General features: G+C 29.2%; 1 protein-coding gene across 2 annotated transcripts; it reads left to right on the plus strand.

Moving 5' to 3' along the window:
* Nucleotides 1–1,882: 1,882 nt before the first annotated feature.
* On the plus strand, nt 1,883–14,629 carry LOC143151162 (methyl farnesoate epoxidase). Of its 2 annotated transcripts, none has more exons than XM_076320028.1 (8): nt 1,883–2,123; nt 2,211–2,508; nt 4,171–4,359; nt 4,440–4,626; nt 7,856–7,973; nt 10,682–10,862; nt 13,162–13,421; nt 13,695–14,629. In XM_076320028.1, the coding sequence occupies exons 1-8, from the start codon at nt 2,039–2,041 to the stop codon at nt 13,874–13,876; spliced, it is 1,500 nt and encodes a 499-aa protein (XP_076176143.1). In that variant the 5' UTR covers nt 1,883–2,038; the 3' UTR covers nt 13,877–14,629. The 2 variants fall into 2 exon arrangements, with proteins under 2 accessions (XP_076176143.1, XP_076176144.1); XM_076320029.1 differs by having other exon boundaries at nt 10,730–10,862.
* Nucleotides 14,630–15,594: the final 965 nt, after the last annotated feature.

Genomic DNA, 15,594 nt, shown 5'->3' on the forward strand with positions numbered 1-15,594 from the left:
TTTTTCTTAAGTGCTCTAATAGACGTAGGCTTTTAGTTTATAAATATTTTATTTGTTTATTTTACACATTAATCGTATGGTATAATCACTGTCAACGTCAGAAAAACGATTTCGCTGCAGCGCTTATTTTGACAAAGAATATACCAGAACTGGATTGATGAATTTGGCTGAAAATTTGTTGTTACTCTCGTAAATATATACATATTAATTATAAGCAATAATTTGGTGTACTTGCATAGTTTGTTTAAAAGAAATTCTCGAAAATACTTTTAAGTATCAAGCTGCTACAGTGCTTTCTTATCTTAAAGTTAGAAAGTACATAATAGATCGACACGACACCTCTCCTTTTTTAACTAAAAAGTTGTTACAATTTTATAGTAGTTAACGATGCAATAATTGTATACCATGAACGTTGACTCATAAATACGGAAGCACTTTGGCGGAGAGTGTGAAGTGTTAAACTACAGAAATTCTCTTTTATTCGAACTCGGTCCGAGTTCCTCAAGTGAAAGTTCCCAAATTTTGCCTATTGAATTATTATTTACTTTTACTTAATTTACTTTTGCACGTGTTGTAAAAAGTCGACACCATTTCTGATGTTTAATAACTATTTGTCCATTCTTTTGTAAGTATTCTTCGCCGATATATACCGTTTAATATTTTGTACTCATGACTGTTCCAATTTGTTTAACTTCTTATACATTCTTCGACATATTTTTGGTAATCTTACACTGGACTAACTCTTTGTTTCATTGCTAAAGATGACCAAAAAGTAAATTGGTTGAAACGTTCAATAATAAAGAACGAAATGCTAGGATCGATATTTTTGTTAAATATTTATTTTACATTAAGCAAAAAATCAAATTATTATTTATAAGTGTTTATATCTCTATAAAGAATCCCGAGAATTCGAAATGGTGCTTTGCACAACGAATTTGCGTATTTCAACTAGTTCCATCTTCTTCAAACATGCTGTACAGACTTGTCGAACATGATGCAGTCAAAATAACACGACTGTCCCTACGTGAAACGCTTTCTTAATAAACGTCTGTCAAGTAAAAACAAGTTTCACATTACACGAACGCCTGCGAGATACTGGTTCTGTCCGATAACAAGTTTCCGACTCTGGGAAACCAGAGATAGGCCAATAGTAAGCCTGTTGCTTTAGAAGAGTGGATTGTTGACCATATGGAAGCGAATAATGGTGACAGTACTTGAGGGACAGTAACGGAGAACGTCTCACGTAAAACTGTAGAATTTTGTGAGAGCAATAACTGCATTCACACACTTACCGAATATATAGGTTACTAGAACGCTACACACGCTGTAACTCGGGAACCAGGTCAGATAGGATATATGTTTATATGAATTTATTTTTTTCTTTTCAAGTGTTATACGTATCTGTGAAAGATGTTCCACATATTACCGGGTACCTTGTATATATCCCCAATCCTCGTCACTGCTGACTACATTTCGTAATAACCGGTACAGCGCTTTCACAATTTCGGAACTACACATCCGTACGAAATCACAACCACATGTATAAACATATGCGAAGTCTTGAGTTTTGGCAATCTTGGCCAATACCTCGGTGAAAGGGCTTTCCTACGTATATATCTTTCAAGCCGATCATTTTAGTGTTACAGCTCGTTGGTTCCAAGTGGAAAGTAAATTTGTACACCTTTCTTTAGAAATTCTTTTTCTATTTCAGAGTAATAAGAATTCATTTAAAACAAGTCGGATAAAACGTCTTTCAATGTTCTGTGAAGTAGTGAAGAATACACGTGCCGAAGAATTTTCTACATTTTAAATCAAACAGTGCATGGATAAACATTTCTGTTAGTTTAATTGATAAAGAGTTTTCCATTCACAATAAAAGTGTACTTTTAGTTCAATGTTCTTGGAAGAAGCAATTAGATATATATTGTTTCGAGCAATACAGTATTGGAAATGAACAGTTCAAAACGGTTTTGATCATTTCTGTCAAGTGTTTCTGCATTGTGACAAGTGGTTTTTTTAATTCCAGTCAAGATCGACAATGTGGTTAGGTATTTTATGTCTGGTGGCTGTGATAATTTTGAAAATATTTTTCGATTATAGACGACCATTCAAATTTCCTCCAGGTAACTTCAAGTTTATACGTACAATATTTTTCAATATTCACCCAATCGTTGTGTCAATAATATTACTCATTTATATTGACGTTCAAGGTCCACGAGGGTTTCCTATTCTTGGCAATATACTTGATATTGCGAAATTAGTAAAGGAGACGAAATTTTATTCCAATGTTTGGTGTCTATTGGCTGAGAAATATGGATCGGTTGTTGGTCTCAGATTAGGTTTTGACCAACCATTGATCATAGTATCTGGAAAAGCTGCTATTACGGAAATGTTAAATCGACCGGAATTTGACGGCAGACCGAACGGATTTTTATTTAAATTTAGATGCGGAGGTACACCGCAAGGATTACTGTTCACAGATGCTGATGTTTGGAATAATCAAAGGAGGTATATTCGCAATAAACTGAACATTCCTGTTATCAGTCAGAATTTGCATACAGAATAGGTGTCTGAAATATTACCTGGACTTGAATAAACGTTATTTGAAATTGAAAAGAACAAATAATATTTCAATCTGTTATTTTGTCAGTTCGTTTGATATCGAAAGAAATAGTATTTCTAATATCCAAAAGTGTCCAGATCTGCTCTGTATATTATTTTTCATAATTATGAAGTATACACAAGGATTTCTTATTATTGGCAATATATAGGCTTTTCCAATAAGAACGATAGAAATTTAAATACACGAACGTTATTCGAATTGAACAAGAATTTCAATAAATTTTATACATTTTAATGCGTCGAACAATTGTGTATCAATCTTCGACGATTTGTAAAGCATTATCGAATACAAATGTCACATGATTCTGACAATTCAATAACAACACATGACGGCTATGATAATTCAAAGTTTTATCGCTCTTATTTGAAAACACTATATCTGACATTGTGAATTTTGTAAAGAAGATGAAATTTTTTCTCAATGTTTGAGGACCTATTTTTTAAGAAGAAAATCTTTAAAGAAATGTTTAAAATAGAGAAATTTATTACACCACTGACAATGTTTAGGCCGTGTATGCAGCAATATTAAATGAAAATATTCATATACCTTAGTACAAGGGTGACTATATCGAAGAAAAAGTACATTGTTTTGAAAATCACGTTAATTTTGTTTTTATTCTACATTTTATATATCTGTCATGTTTTTTCATATGTGACAGTTACACCATTATCTATAATTTGAAGTATCACAAGTATCTTGATTCTAAATATTTTTTTTTAGAATTCCATAATTATTTTTGGCTATTATATTTAGTGTAATAATATTTAGATTAATGTTTTTCAAAATTTTCCTTAATAATTACTAATAATTAAAATGGTATCATAAAATCAAGATAGCGATGGCAAGAATATATTTTTTCGTTGCTGTTTATTAATTCTGTTTATTAATACCGTTATTTAATTTCCTTAAGGCATACGAATAAAAACTAATCTTCAATAAAAGGATGAGTCAGCTTGAAAAAAGTAACTTTTTTCTACAATGAATTCTTTTGGTTAGTTGATTTTACCACGTTAATGAGAATTCGAGTAACAAAAATATAGCGCATTATTTTTTAACCTTTTCAACAATACTGACACATACACATACGTTTACTTTTTAAGCTACAAGTATTTTAAATATTATAACATGAAATTAATCGTTAAAGTTATAAATAAATATTCGTAATTACATTTTCCCAATGATATAACACGGTAATATGTTGCTCAAAATCAATTCGAATTTATACTTATTTCAAGCAAAATAATTCATCTCTAAAGAAAAGAAAATTTCCTCTATTCAAGAAGTATATAGAATAAAATTACATACATTGGTTTTTTAATGTCCCAATTTGGAATCTTCTCTTGTCAGTTTAATCAATATTTAAATGTTTAAGAACTTTGCTAATATCACTAATAATTGACTAATATTAAAATATTTTGCTCTAGAATCATAGTTTCTAGAATCATATTTTTTATAATGTGTGTGACTATCCGTTGAAATATGTTACGAATCTCTATCTAAAATAATTTGTTAACATTGATACTTTAATTCATGTTTCCTGTATACAGGTTTGCGTTAAGAACTCTAAGACAATTTGGTTTTGGAAAGTATTCCATGGATCATATACTTCAGCAAGATGCAATTTCACTAACAAATATTGTTACTAAATTGTCGAAGGACGAGTCAATAATGAATTTGCATTCTTTTATTAGTGCAGCCGTTTTCAGTCATTTATGGTACATCTTAGAAGGAACAAAGTATGTGGTCGGAATAAGAAAGATATATACATATTATTTTAAACTTTCACTTATTATTAAATTGTGTTTTCCATTTGCAGATATGACGTGGGCGCGGAAAGTTCGGAACTAAAAGAAGTAATACACGTAATTAAAAACATTCTTGGCTCTACGCAAGTTTCAGGAGGCATTTTGAATTATTTTCCTTTTCTAAGATATTTCTTCCCAGGATTAACAGGATTTACATTATTTAAAAACCAACAAACCCAAGTGAACAATTTTGTTACGGTAAGTTATATCTATTAATATACATATCTACATTACAGTAATGTCTCGGGTATCGATAACATTCGTTGCTCAAATTTATGATCAACAGTCATCTCTGTCATTGTTTGTGCTTCTTCAGCTAGAGTGACCGTTGATTCGAGCGGATGACAGCTACGAAAACAAAAACTGGTTGACTAAACTTCATTCCATTGTATTCTATTCATTGTTCTATTCATTTTAGCTGGTTTCCTGAAAAAATTCTTTACACGTGTTTTACACAATGCTACTTGGCAGATCTATTTTCGTACACGATGATGTAACTTTGCTTGTTAAAAACGATCGACAATTTAGTAAATAAAAAGTTATCTATTGGTTTTGAATTGATTTTTATAAATGTATATACACATTGGATTCTAATTTGACTACATTGCATCAATTTTGTATAACAAATATTTTGTTAAAAGCTATATTTTGTCGAAAGTTTTTTCAACATTAATAAAACCTGTACTTTTTCCTTTGTGTCTATATGTGATTTATTGCGTAATTTTCTATTAATTTGAAAAATATTTCAGTTTGAGAATGCCACTGAATAAAATTGTTAACTTTAAAATGATTAATTTATCAACTTTAATTTCCTTACTAGTCGTATTGCAGAGTTCATTGTCGGTTTATTGTTCTTATCCTCCAGTGTCGTACGGTTGGAAAATTGAATATACATAAGTGTTCTGCTTTTTCTTGAGTACTTCTCGCCCAACTCCAGTTATCTTTTTTAATCGCAGAAAGGCTGATTGTTTGTCGTTTTATCTTTTCAGTGGCTTTCCATAATGAGTAGTTCAAATTTTCAACTGGATACAGGTTGATGATGTACCTGCCAAACTTACTATTATTTTATTCTTTAAACATTCCTTCCAATTTGTTCGTTGCAGCACTTAGAACTCTTTTGTTGTGTGATATTTTTTGAGTTTATCATTTCCATTTGAGTTTAAATTTGTATTATATAATTGGGATATTCTTGCTTTCAGCTGTTATTGTTTTTTGTTAGGGTAGAGAATCGACTCGTTAAAATAACTTATGGCAGTTTCTGTTTCATTTAATGTTTTGAAAAAGTTTGACAGGATTTTGTATCTCGGTTGGTTTTTACGCGAGGTTTATAATAATTGACGAGTGATCAGAACTTAGGTCCAGACTTGACTTTGCTGTCAGTTGAGTCATTTGTCTTCGGTTGATTCTTTTACTTATTACGAGGTCCAGTATTTACATTAGGTATTTTAACGTTTACTGGTAACTTTCATATCACTTACTCTAGAGTTCAATTTTTAAAAATAATTGTTTTTGAACCCCAAACGAAGTACTTCGCGTTATAGTCGCGAAAAAATCATTGTATTGCTTTTTGGTGCTTTTATGTCTCAGCGAATGGTACACTGCAACAATGTTTATTGTACTGTTTTATATTTTTACTGCTATCGATTTTGCTTGTTGGTAGGTATCTGATTTAAAGAGAAAGATCATCTATTGCGTTATGAAGATGGTGCTTGATATTACTTTTAATTATTACTGTCGCAACTCGATGAGCTCATTTCGTTGCCAGTTGAAAATTTGAACTACTCATTATGGAAAGTCACTGAAAAGATAAAACGACAACTGGGTGTTCTACATCATATGTTGTATAATTTGATACTTCGATATCGTATATTGAAAGAAAAGATTTGAATTACATTCTCCGTGTATAATCCATTTTTGCAGTTTATTCAATACGAGTATTGATCAAATTTGTAACGCAGTATTGATTTGCAGTGATTGTTGTTTTATTAGGTTTGTTTCTTCGTTGAATATTCCTATTAAAATTTCCATGTTTTTTGTTGATTAATTTCATTTCTAAAATTTATAAAGGGTTGAAATTCCGAGTTATTCCAACAAACATTTTATTTTTAATTCGATTGTTACCAAATATTTCGTTTTTTGGATTGTGAGTTATTGTATTTGGTTTGCAGATTGTTTTGTTCGAGTGGGGGAAATATTTTTTATCATGTATGCTTTCTGACACTACATCCTTTATAATTAACTGAATGATTGCAATTCACGCATCGTGTTATATTTCTTCAAATTTCGGCTACATTTGTTTGAATTTTGATTCGATCGTTAAACAAATATTCAATAGTTTAGTTGTTATTCGCTATGTCTTGTAGAAGTTGTCATAATAGTTCGATTATTTTTACGGTTATAATGATCGGCAGTGATTTGAATCGTGTTAAGAAGGATGTTTTGTCAAGATGTCTTACGAATTGGATATTTATATGTTAGTATACCATTTATTATATTGTTCGTTAATAGTAATAGCCAGTTTGTCAGGTTTATTGTTAGGTATACAATAAGTTAGTATACTTGTATAGTAGAGCCTTCCAAGTGACACTAACTCTAGGGTAGTGGTAAGAATAGAAATTTGGATAAAATTCGTCGAAGAAACAATAAAAATACTTATATTGCATATAAGTATTAAAAATAGTATATATTGCACTACGGCAATCCCGAGTTTAAATATTATCAGTTTCCTATGTTTTCTACTACGCCATATTTATTGTTGGTTGAGACCCTCTACTATACAAAACCAAACCTTTTCAAACTTTACCCTTATTTCTTTCACAACTGTCTAGTCATGTGCGGCTATAATTATTGTATATGTGGATTTATAAGCCGGTAAAATTTCATTAAAACCGGTGAGGATTAGTACTGACATTTTCCTGATTATTGGTGTTTAATTTTCAATCATTATTGCATTGCATAGCTATCATTGGTATCACTGACTTCGTCCTCATTTATTTGCATACCTTCCACTGGACACACTTATAACTCTTTTTTCATATATTGTACTAATGTAGCTATTTCCAGTTTTTTGTATTTTTAACATGATATTTCTATCACTTTGAGTTGACATTGGTCTTGATAAACCTCAAAGGCTTTTATTGGAATTATTCTTTGTGGAGTAGTTGTCTTGTTATTACAGTTCTGGATGTTAGTTTGTTTCGACTTTGGTGCTATGTCTTATGTATAAGCAAATTTAATCACTTATTAATTGTATTCGTTGTTATTACACATTTACACATGTAATAATCCTCAGTTATATGAAATAGTAAAGTCTACATTCTCGTGCAACAAAAATTATCGTTAAAATTTCGAAATTGTGTAGCCAATACCATATCTTTCCATTTTCATTAAAAACATTTTATTTTTAATTGCCATTATTCTTTTTCAGGATATAATATCGAAACATAAAAACAATAAAATAATTGGAGAATCTACAAATTTTATTGATTCTTATTTAGAGGAAATAGAAGTGCAAAAAACAAAATCACCTTTCTCTTCTTTCAATGGTAATTCTTTTTATTTTGATTATTTTTATAAATCTATAATAACGTGTAAAGGTAAATTAAAAATGAATTAAAAACAGAAATTTTAATTAAAATATCATAATATCTACGAGACTGTGTATTTGCCTAAGCTCTGCAGTGATTAGGTCAGGACTTACAACGTGTAAGACCGGTTTAATGCCCAATCATTTCAGATTTCTCAAAAAACAATTCAAAGTTGAGTATTAATCCCGGTAAACCGGTTATACATTCCTACGTAGATAGAGTTGATTTAGGTCGCTTCAATTTAAAATGTCAGTGTTTTATTTTAACAAATAAATTAATATTTCCAAAGATGTTCGTAATATTAATGGTTGAGATGGTAATAGAGAACCAATATAAATATGGTAGAAATATACTTTTTTGTTATTTGTTCATAAATTTTCTGTAATCGCACGAATAAATACTAAACATAATTAAGCGATGATTGTGCTTAAGAGAAATATTGTTTCTTTATAAATTGTTTTATATCTTCTACTGTTTGTAAGTAAAGAAATAAAAATGAAAAATAACGCAATCTAGGAAGTTTATCGACTTACAAGGGATATCACTTAAGTGTCATACACCAACTCTTGTGAAATTTATATGAATTATAGTTTTCTAAAAAATATTTGTCATATGTTTTTTATACCGATAATGGAGCATATGTAGAGGGTGAAATTAGTATTAACTTAATGTTTACAACAAAAATTATGTCTGCTGCAGTATTTTGAAATCTATGAAATGTAGAGCAAAATTTTTTAGACAAAAATTAAGTATTTATTTAAAAATAATTTAGTATTAAAAAATTTTTCTTTATATTTCATAGTTTTTAGAATCGAACGTGTTTTTTTGCTTTGAACATTGAAAGTTGATTTTATTTCTTAAGTGTGCATCATTACAGATAAAAAAGTACATGTCAAATACTTTTACGAGAACTGTAACTTATATAAACATATGATACTAGCTGGTAAAAAATACTATTATTTGTCAAAATCCACTTTTTTTTTGTCAATCTCATTACTTGTTATCGCTCATCAGAATGGGAAAAGTGTTTTCCTTATTTATGAGACTATTAAAACAGCATTCTTAAATCAGTTGTTAAATAATTATTTTATTTGCAAGATAATTAAATTAATTCTTAAAATTATACTAAAGATATTATTCAAATATAGATGTTTACAAAATGTGTCAATAATAATTTTCATCTGAAATAATTTTTTATTTATTGATGTCAAGAAAAACGGTTGTATTATACATGATATACCTACATTACATCCGATGAGGCTCATCGAACAAAAGTATTTTATTTTTCTTGTGTACTATATTTTCCGCAATATCAAAATAACCTTAAGTTTTTTGAATATGACATAATTTTTAATTTTTAATAAAATTATAAATTTAACAATCTATAAAAAAGAGATCTTGAAGTGACTTCAATACATCACAATAAATGGCATTACAAAAAGCTAACCATTATTAAATAATGGTTTTTCTAATAAAAGAAGCGGTTTTTCTGTAAATTATCACAGCCGTCATGTTTGTTATTGAATTGTCAGGGTCATGTGACATTTGTATTCAGTAACGCTTTACAAATTATCGAGGATTGATATACAGTTGTTCAACGCATAGTTGATATGTAGTTGATCAACGTGTGAAAATGATTAAAATTTATTGTTGAAATTTTTGTTCAATTAGTACACGTAATCGATGAACAGAACTCATAATTCGTCGTTCGATGGGAACATTTGACCTAACCCATTCCTATATATGTTGACTAGGTCAACGTAGTTTAAGAAGTAAAGAGAATGTTTCTGTTCAAAGGGAAAGTATTGCCAAGAATCCAAATTTGTCCATTCCATGATGTTCCCAAGAATTAGGCATTCCTCGGACTTCTTTGTCGTATTTGTTCTACCAAATATAATCATGGTGGTCATTTAAACGATATTGCACTTTGTGTATAATGTCATAAAATGTACTTTAAAATAAAATAACGAGCACCAGATTATATTTTGTGGTTTTCATTTTATTTCGTTTCAAGGTTTTATCGCTCTTATTGAAAACCACAGTACACCAAATAGAAATCATTCTACAACTATAAAAGTTAAAATAGATAAGGTCATTTTGTTATAAATAAATAAAGATCAGTTCATTACTTTTAACTTCTGTACTTGTAGAACGATTAAAATTTAGTAGAGAACTAGTAATTATTAGCTACTTGTGTTTATTGTTTATTGTACCATATTGAAGTCAGTTTGATGTTACTTTATTATAAAAATGAAAGATTACCGTAATATCTCTGAAAATACAAGACATGAAAAAATGAAATGCCTCTGTTCAATGAGCCCCATTGTATATAACATATTTCAAGCAAAATAGTTTCTTCTAAAATTAATAAATAATAATTACAATTATACTGCCTAATAAGACGTTTAAGATGTTTTCGAAAATCAATAAATACCAAGTTATTTCAAATAGGAATTGTTGTGGACTCAGCACTATACAGAAACACCAAATTTGTTGTACACGTAAATATATAGTTCATTTAAGTCGGAGAACGAGATAACTATCTTGCAAATTAAAAATATGTCTATGCTCGATAAATATATATGTAAATAATCTCGTTTATACTTCAATTTCAGACGTTTGTCTCTGCCTAATTTTTTATGTATAATGTAAACGTTATGTTCTAGAACGTCAGCTAATATACGTTTTAAAGGATTTATTTATTGCTGGTGTAGATACGACAGACAATACCCTGGGTTTCATAATAGTATACCTCGCGGTACATCAGGATGTACAAAATAAATTATACCATGAAATTGATAAAATCATAGGCAAGGATATTTGTCCTTCTCTTAGCGATAAAAATCGGTAAGATATGTTTGGGTGAAATAATAACTATTCTTTTCTAAATATCTTATACACGCTTGATACACGTAATTATAGGTGTATTACAATTTGTTTGGCTTTGTTAAGTATTGTATAATAGAAAATGAAATTGTTTGTGAAATTCAAGCTACGTAAAAAAGGGAATAATACGACACTTTCTTTTTTAGTTTATTGATACTTTTTAACAATTCATTTCTTATATTTTTATTAAATAACGATTAAGTAAAAAGTTACAACGAAACTTTTGTATAGAAGAAATTCTTTGGTCCTTAGAGAAACACAGACTGAATCAAACTTGATCTTTCATGCGTTAACTTCTTTTTATCTCAAATTAAATAAAAGTTATTTTTTTTATTGTGATTTCCACAAGGTTTTTGTCTTTAATGTACAACTAGTTCACATTAACTATAGCTGCTTACATTGGTAAATTATATTAATAACGAAACTAATTTCTGACTAACTAACTTTTACTTGGGTATACCATACTAATTTTATTTATTTATATATATATATATATAAACAAAGGTTACGTATTTTTTTTTATATCAGTTTAAAAACGTTTTATAAAAATGAAATAGAGGTCCAAAGTGGGGGTGTTCTCCTAATTGGAAAATGTGCACTTTAACGAATAATGAAAAATTCATACAGAATAAACCACCCATTTTTGTTAAATATTAAAACATGTAAATTTACTTTCTGTGTGTTCAAGAATATATAATTTCTTCTCGAATTTTTGTATCAATTTTGCATTGTTTGTGGGTCGACAAAACATTTCTCAGGGTGGTACAAATGCTATGAAATTTGAGAAAACAAACAACTAAGTATCATTTTTTACGATTCATATCTTCCTCTACTTTGGACCTTATTTCAGTCCTTAAAACGTTTTTAGGCTAATATAAAAAAAAGAACACGTAAACATAGTTTTTTGATGTTCTATGATATACATATATAAAAGTAAGAAAAATCGGTGACTAATACTTCATATTAGCGATTACAATAAGCATTGATTGTTAAATAGTTGAATACTCCAGATTTTGTGTAAACAATAACGTTACAGTTCTTCTGATAAATGCAAAATAAGTGGAGTTCAACCATTGACATATGTATACCTGAGATGTACAAGTTGTATACAATTTTTCGAGATAGCAGAAGACTTCTAATTGTCAATGTAACATGATTTATTGTTAATGTAACATGAATCTATTATTTGATATTTCTATGGTAGACTCAATTTCTAGAAATTGTTTTTCAGAGGCCTACAAAAGTAATTTTACAATTGTAATATATCTAATCCTTAACTTGTATCAATGTTACAATATGCTAACAATAATTAAGCTGTGAATGTTTATGCACGATAAATATGTGATAAATATGTTAACTATGCACATAAAATATGCAAATATGCACATAATATGTTATACAACATTTTTAATGTCTATGTATTTAATATTTTTTGTAATTATTCTGGTACATTGTACTTCACGTTGTAATATAATCATGAGCATCTTTTTAAATTTGAAATTATTAATTAGTGGTGTTGTTTGTAAAAATTAATTTATAAGCGGAAAACGACCGCTCAATTTAGCACGATGTATTTAATTGGTGCGTATTTAAATTTACTCTAACATCTGGCACAATTGTTCTTGTACTTGTTACTTAAACTACTTGAAATTTTTAATAAATTGCTAAACCCTACATTCTTTTCCCAGGTTGCATTTATTTTTCTTCTAATTGTTTCTCCGCAATCTTCAGGAATACTGTTTAAATTAATAATGCAATTTATATACATCCCAATTGAATGAATGTTAAACGATAAATTAAATTAATGTGTATTTGATAAAGCGTTTAAATGACCCCTAATGTACATTACATTTTGTGCAAATTAATCTTATTGGAGCACTTCTTGTGCCATTCTTAAACTTTTGCTTAAATGTTTGAATTATCATATTTATCAAGTTTCGAATTGAAATTTGAATTTTAAGCACAAACTGCTACATCTCACACTTAACGCTTACAATTAGTTACAAACTCGAAATTATAAGAACAGATAGATGAAATTAATTTGATGAAACAGTTTTTCTATATGGATACGATACAATGTATATACAATACAGTAAATGTATTATGCAAAAAATGCAAAATAAAAAATATATTTTTAGAATCCTCTAATCCCAAAACATATTTCTATCCAAGCATAAACACCTGCAGTCTACTAATATTTACTTCAAAATACTCTAGAATTTTTACTATACCACCTTATTTGTACTATAAACATTTCCAGATTACCATATTTGAACGCAATTCTAACAGAAGTAATGAGACTGGCAAACATTACTGCAACTACTCTTCCACATCGAGCAATAACAGATTCTAATCTACTAGGTTTTGAAATAAAAAAGGATTATACTTTATTACCAAATCTGAAAAGCGTTCACATGGATAAAGAACACTGGGGTGATCCAGAAGTATTTCGACCTGAAAGGTTTATCGATGAAAATGGACAATTTGTCGATGACTCGTGGATGATACCTTTCGGATTAGGTAATTATATGTTTAATAGTTTCAATTTTCATGCTCTTAGACTAAAGTTTATCTTAAAAGTTTTCTTTCTTATTTTGCTAAACTAAACTTTATGTAATTGATAAAGAATTAAATGCTGATTCTAAATACAATTTGGAAAAGAAGCACACTATTATGCAAAAAGCAATAAAAAGGAAATAAATTTTTGTATGAGCAACGAAAACAGAAGAACTTTGTAAATGTATTTTTGTTTGTATGTTATTTTCTTTGTAAAATGTTATTTTTTGTTTACAGGCCGCAGAAAATGTTTGGGTGAAACGGTGGCGAGAAATACAATTTTTATTTTTACAGCATGTTTAATACAAAAGCTACATTTCATGCTACCGGAAAAATATCCTAAACTTTGTCTTCAAGGAGTCGATGGCTTCATTACTGCACCACCTGAGGTGGATATTATGGTGGTTCAAAGACATTGATTCCAGCCATAGGGTAAAAAAGGATCATATGCGTTTCGAAGAGTTTTGTTATTCGAAAAAAGTGTTACAAACACGCTCGCTGGATTACATAATTGCTAGAATACTGTTAGTCGTGAGGGATCATTCTGGTTTGACATAAAGAAAAATCGATTTTTTCTTTTCGCATCTTCTTAAATTCGATAAACTTAAAAAATATGTTCTTAAAGCCATTTGTTAAAATAACGTAAAATAACAGAGGTATTGATGTTTTACGAAAATTGTACGCAGTATTGTTACTTCCTTAAATGAAACTATACCTAGCTATGATAGACAAATGAAGGAATACACATGTATGTTTCGGAAATAGTGAGAATAAATTGTAATTATCTTTTTGCAATGGTAATATTCCAACCAACGAAGCTCAACCTAAGTGTAAAATCATTGTAAACTGAAATTTGAAACGCGTTTTTCTCGAAATTGAATGTCTTTATTGCGTTAATAGAATATTTCGAGAATTACTATTCTGATCGATTTGAAATTGACATGTAAAATCAGCAACTGTTCCTCTATTACTTGGGCCTCGGAAATATTGTACTTTGTGATATTGAAAAAGAACGAGTCAAATTTGTGAAAAGATAAATTTGACTTCCAAACATTAGCATTTCAACAATTTTCAATATTCTCTTTATGCTTGAAGTTGCAGTAATAAAGCAACTCTTATAATTTAATAATTTTGTTTTCCTTTGTATTTCTGATAACTATATTCAATGGAATTGTGTCGATGCGACAAAATAATATTTTTCTGGGACATCTTGTGAAGTGTAGTTTACCTGTTACAAAATTATATACATATATGGACATAACAAGATTCGTGTAGCTATTTGTATTATATGTAAATATCTTTGGAAAGTTTTATATTTATATCTGCAGTCGATTTCTTTAAAGAAATTCTTGAAAATTTTCTAATTTTTAACGTTCCAAACTGGAATGTCCCCAAAAATCGAAATCGTGCACCAAAGGCGTTCTTCTTTCCTAACGAAGCAAAAAGGACATGCATGAAGTGTGACTGAATTGTTAAGTAGATCTGTTATATCCAGATTCTTTGTTACATAGCATATACTTTCCTTAGTTATCGAATTGAAATATATTTAATGCACATCTGCATCTAATACACAACTGGATTGCAAATCTCTTGTGTTCGTACTGCTCGGTGCATTTATAAATCTCTACTATATCTGTAGGATAGTGTACGAGTTGATATATAGTATGTCGAATGTTTGAAAACTTCGCAGTTTTGCACAGAAAAAAATTGTTTTTTTATTTTTGATTCAATAATACTGAAACGATAGAGATTTACGCGCAGTAGAAAATTTTTCCAATTTGGGAAATAATTAGATGTTCGACGAGGCAAATCTGAACGTACAATCCTATTTGAAAATCAATGAATTTTCGCTGTTGTAACTATTAATGTATACATTTTCACCATTAACGCTTCAACCAGTTGTTAAGTAAAGTCCAACTGGCGGATCATTTTCAAAATGAACTTTTATTCAACGATTCAAACGCTATTTCTATAGAGAACTGCGATTTTTCAAACGTAAGATTTTATTAGTAAACCGTAACTCACACAACAAGTCTTAGATTCACCTCACGATATAATTATAATCAACTGCACTCAGGTATAATATTTTTGCCCCTAGGATAAGAATGGAGTAAATACACGTATATGGTGTTTTGTA

Source organism: Ptiloglossa arizonensis, chromosome 9 (assembly GCF_051014685.1).
Source record: "Ptiloglossa arizonensis isolate GNS036 chromosome 9, iyPtiAriz1_principal, whole genome shotgun sequence".
Taxonomy (NCBI): domain Eukaryota; kingdom Metazoa; phylum Arthropoda; class Insecta; order Hymenoptera; family Colletidae; genus Ptiloglossa; species Ptiloglossa arizonensis.

Excerpts from the sequence above, each read along its gene's own strand:
- LOC143151162 (XM_076320028.1), top strand. The coding sequence starts at position 2,039 with ATGTGGTTAGGTATTTTATGTCTGGTGGCTGTGATAATTTTGAAAATA. Across the intron at positions 2,124-2,210 it reads ACCATTCAAATTTCCTCCAG|GTCCACGAGGGTTTCCTATT; the intron begins GTAACTTCAAGT and ends TTGACGTTCAAG. Across the intron at positions 4,627-7,855 it reads AAGTGAACAATTTTGTTACG|GATATAATATCGAAACATAA; the intron begins GTAAGTTATATC and ends ATTCTTTTTCAG.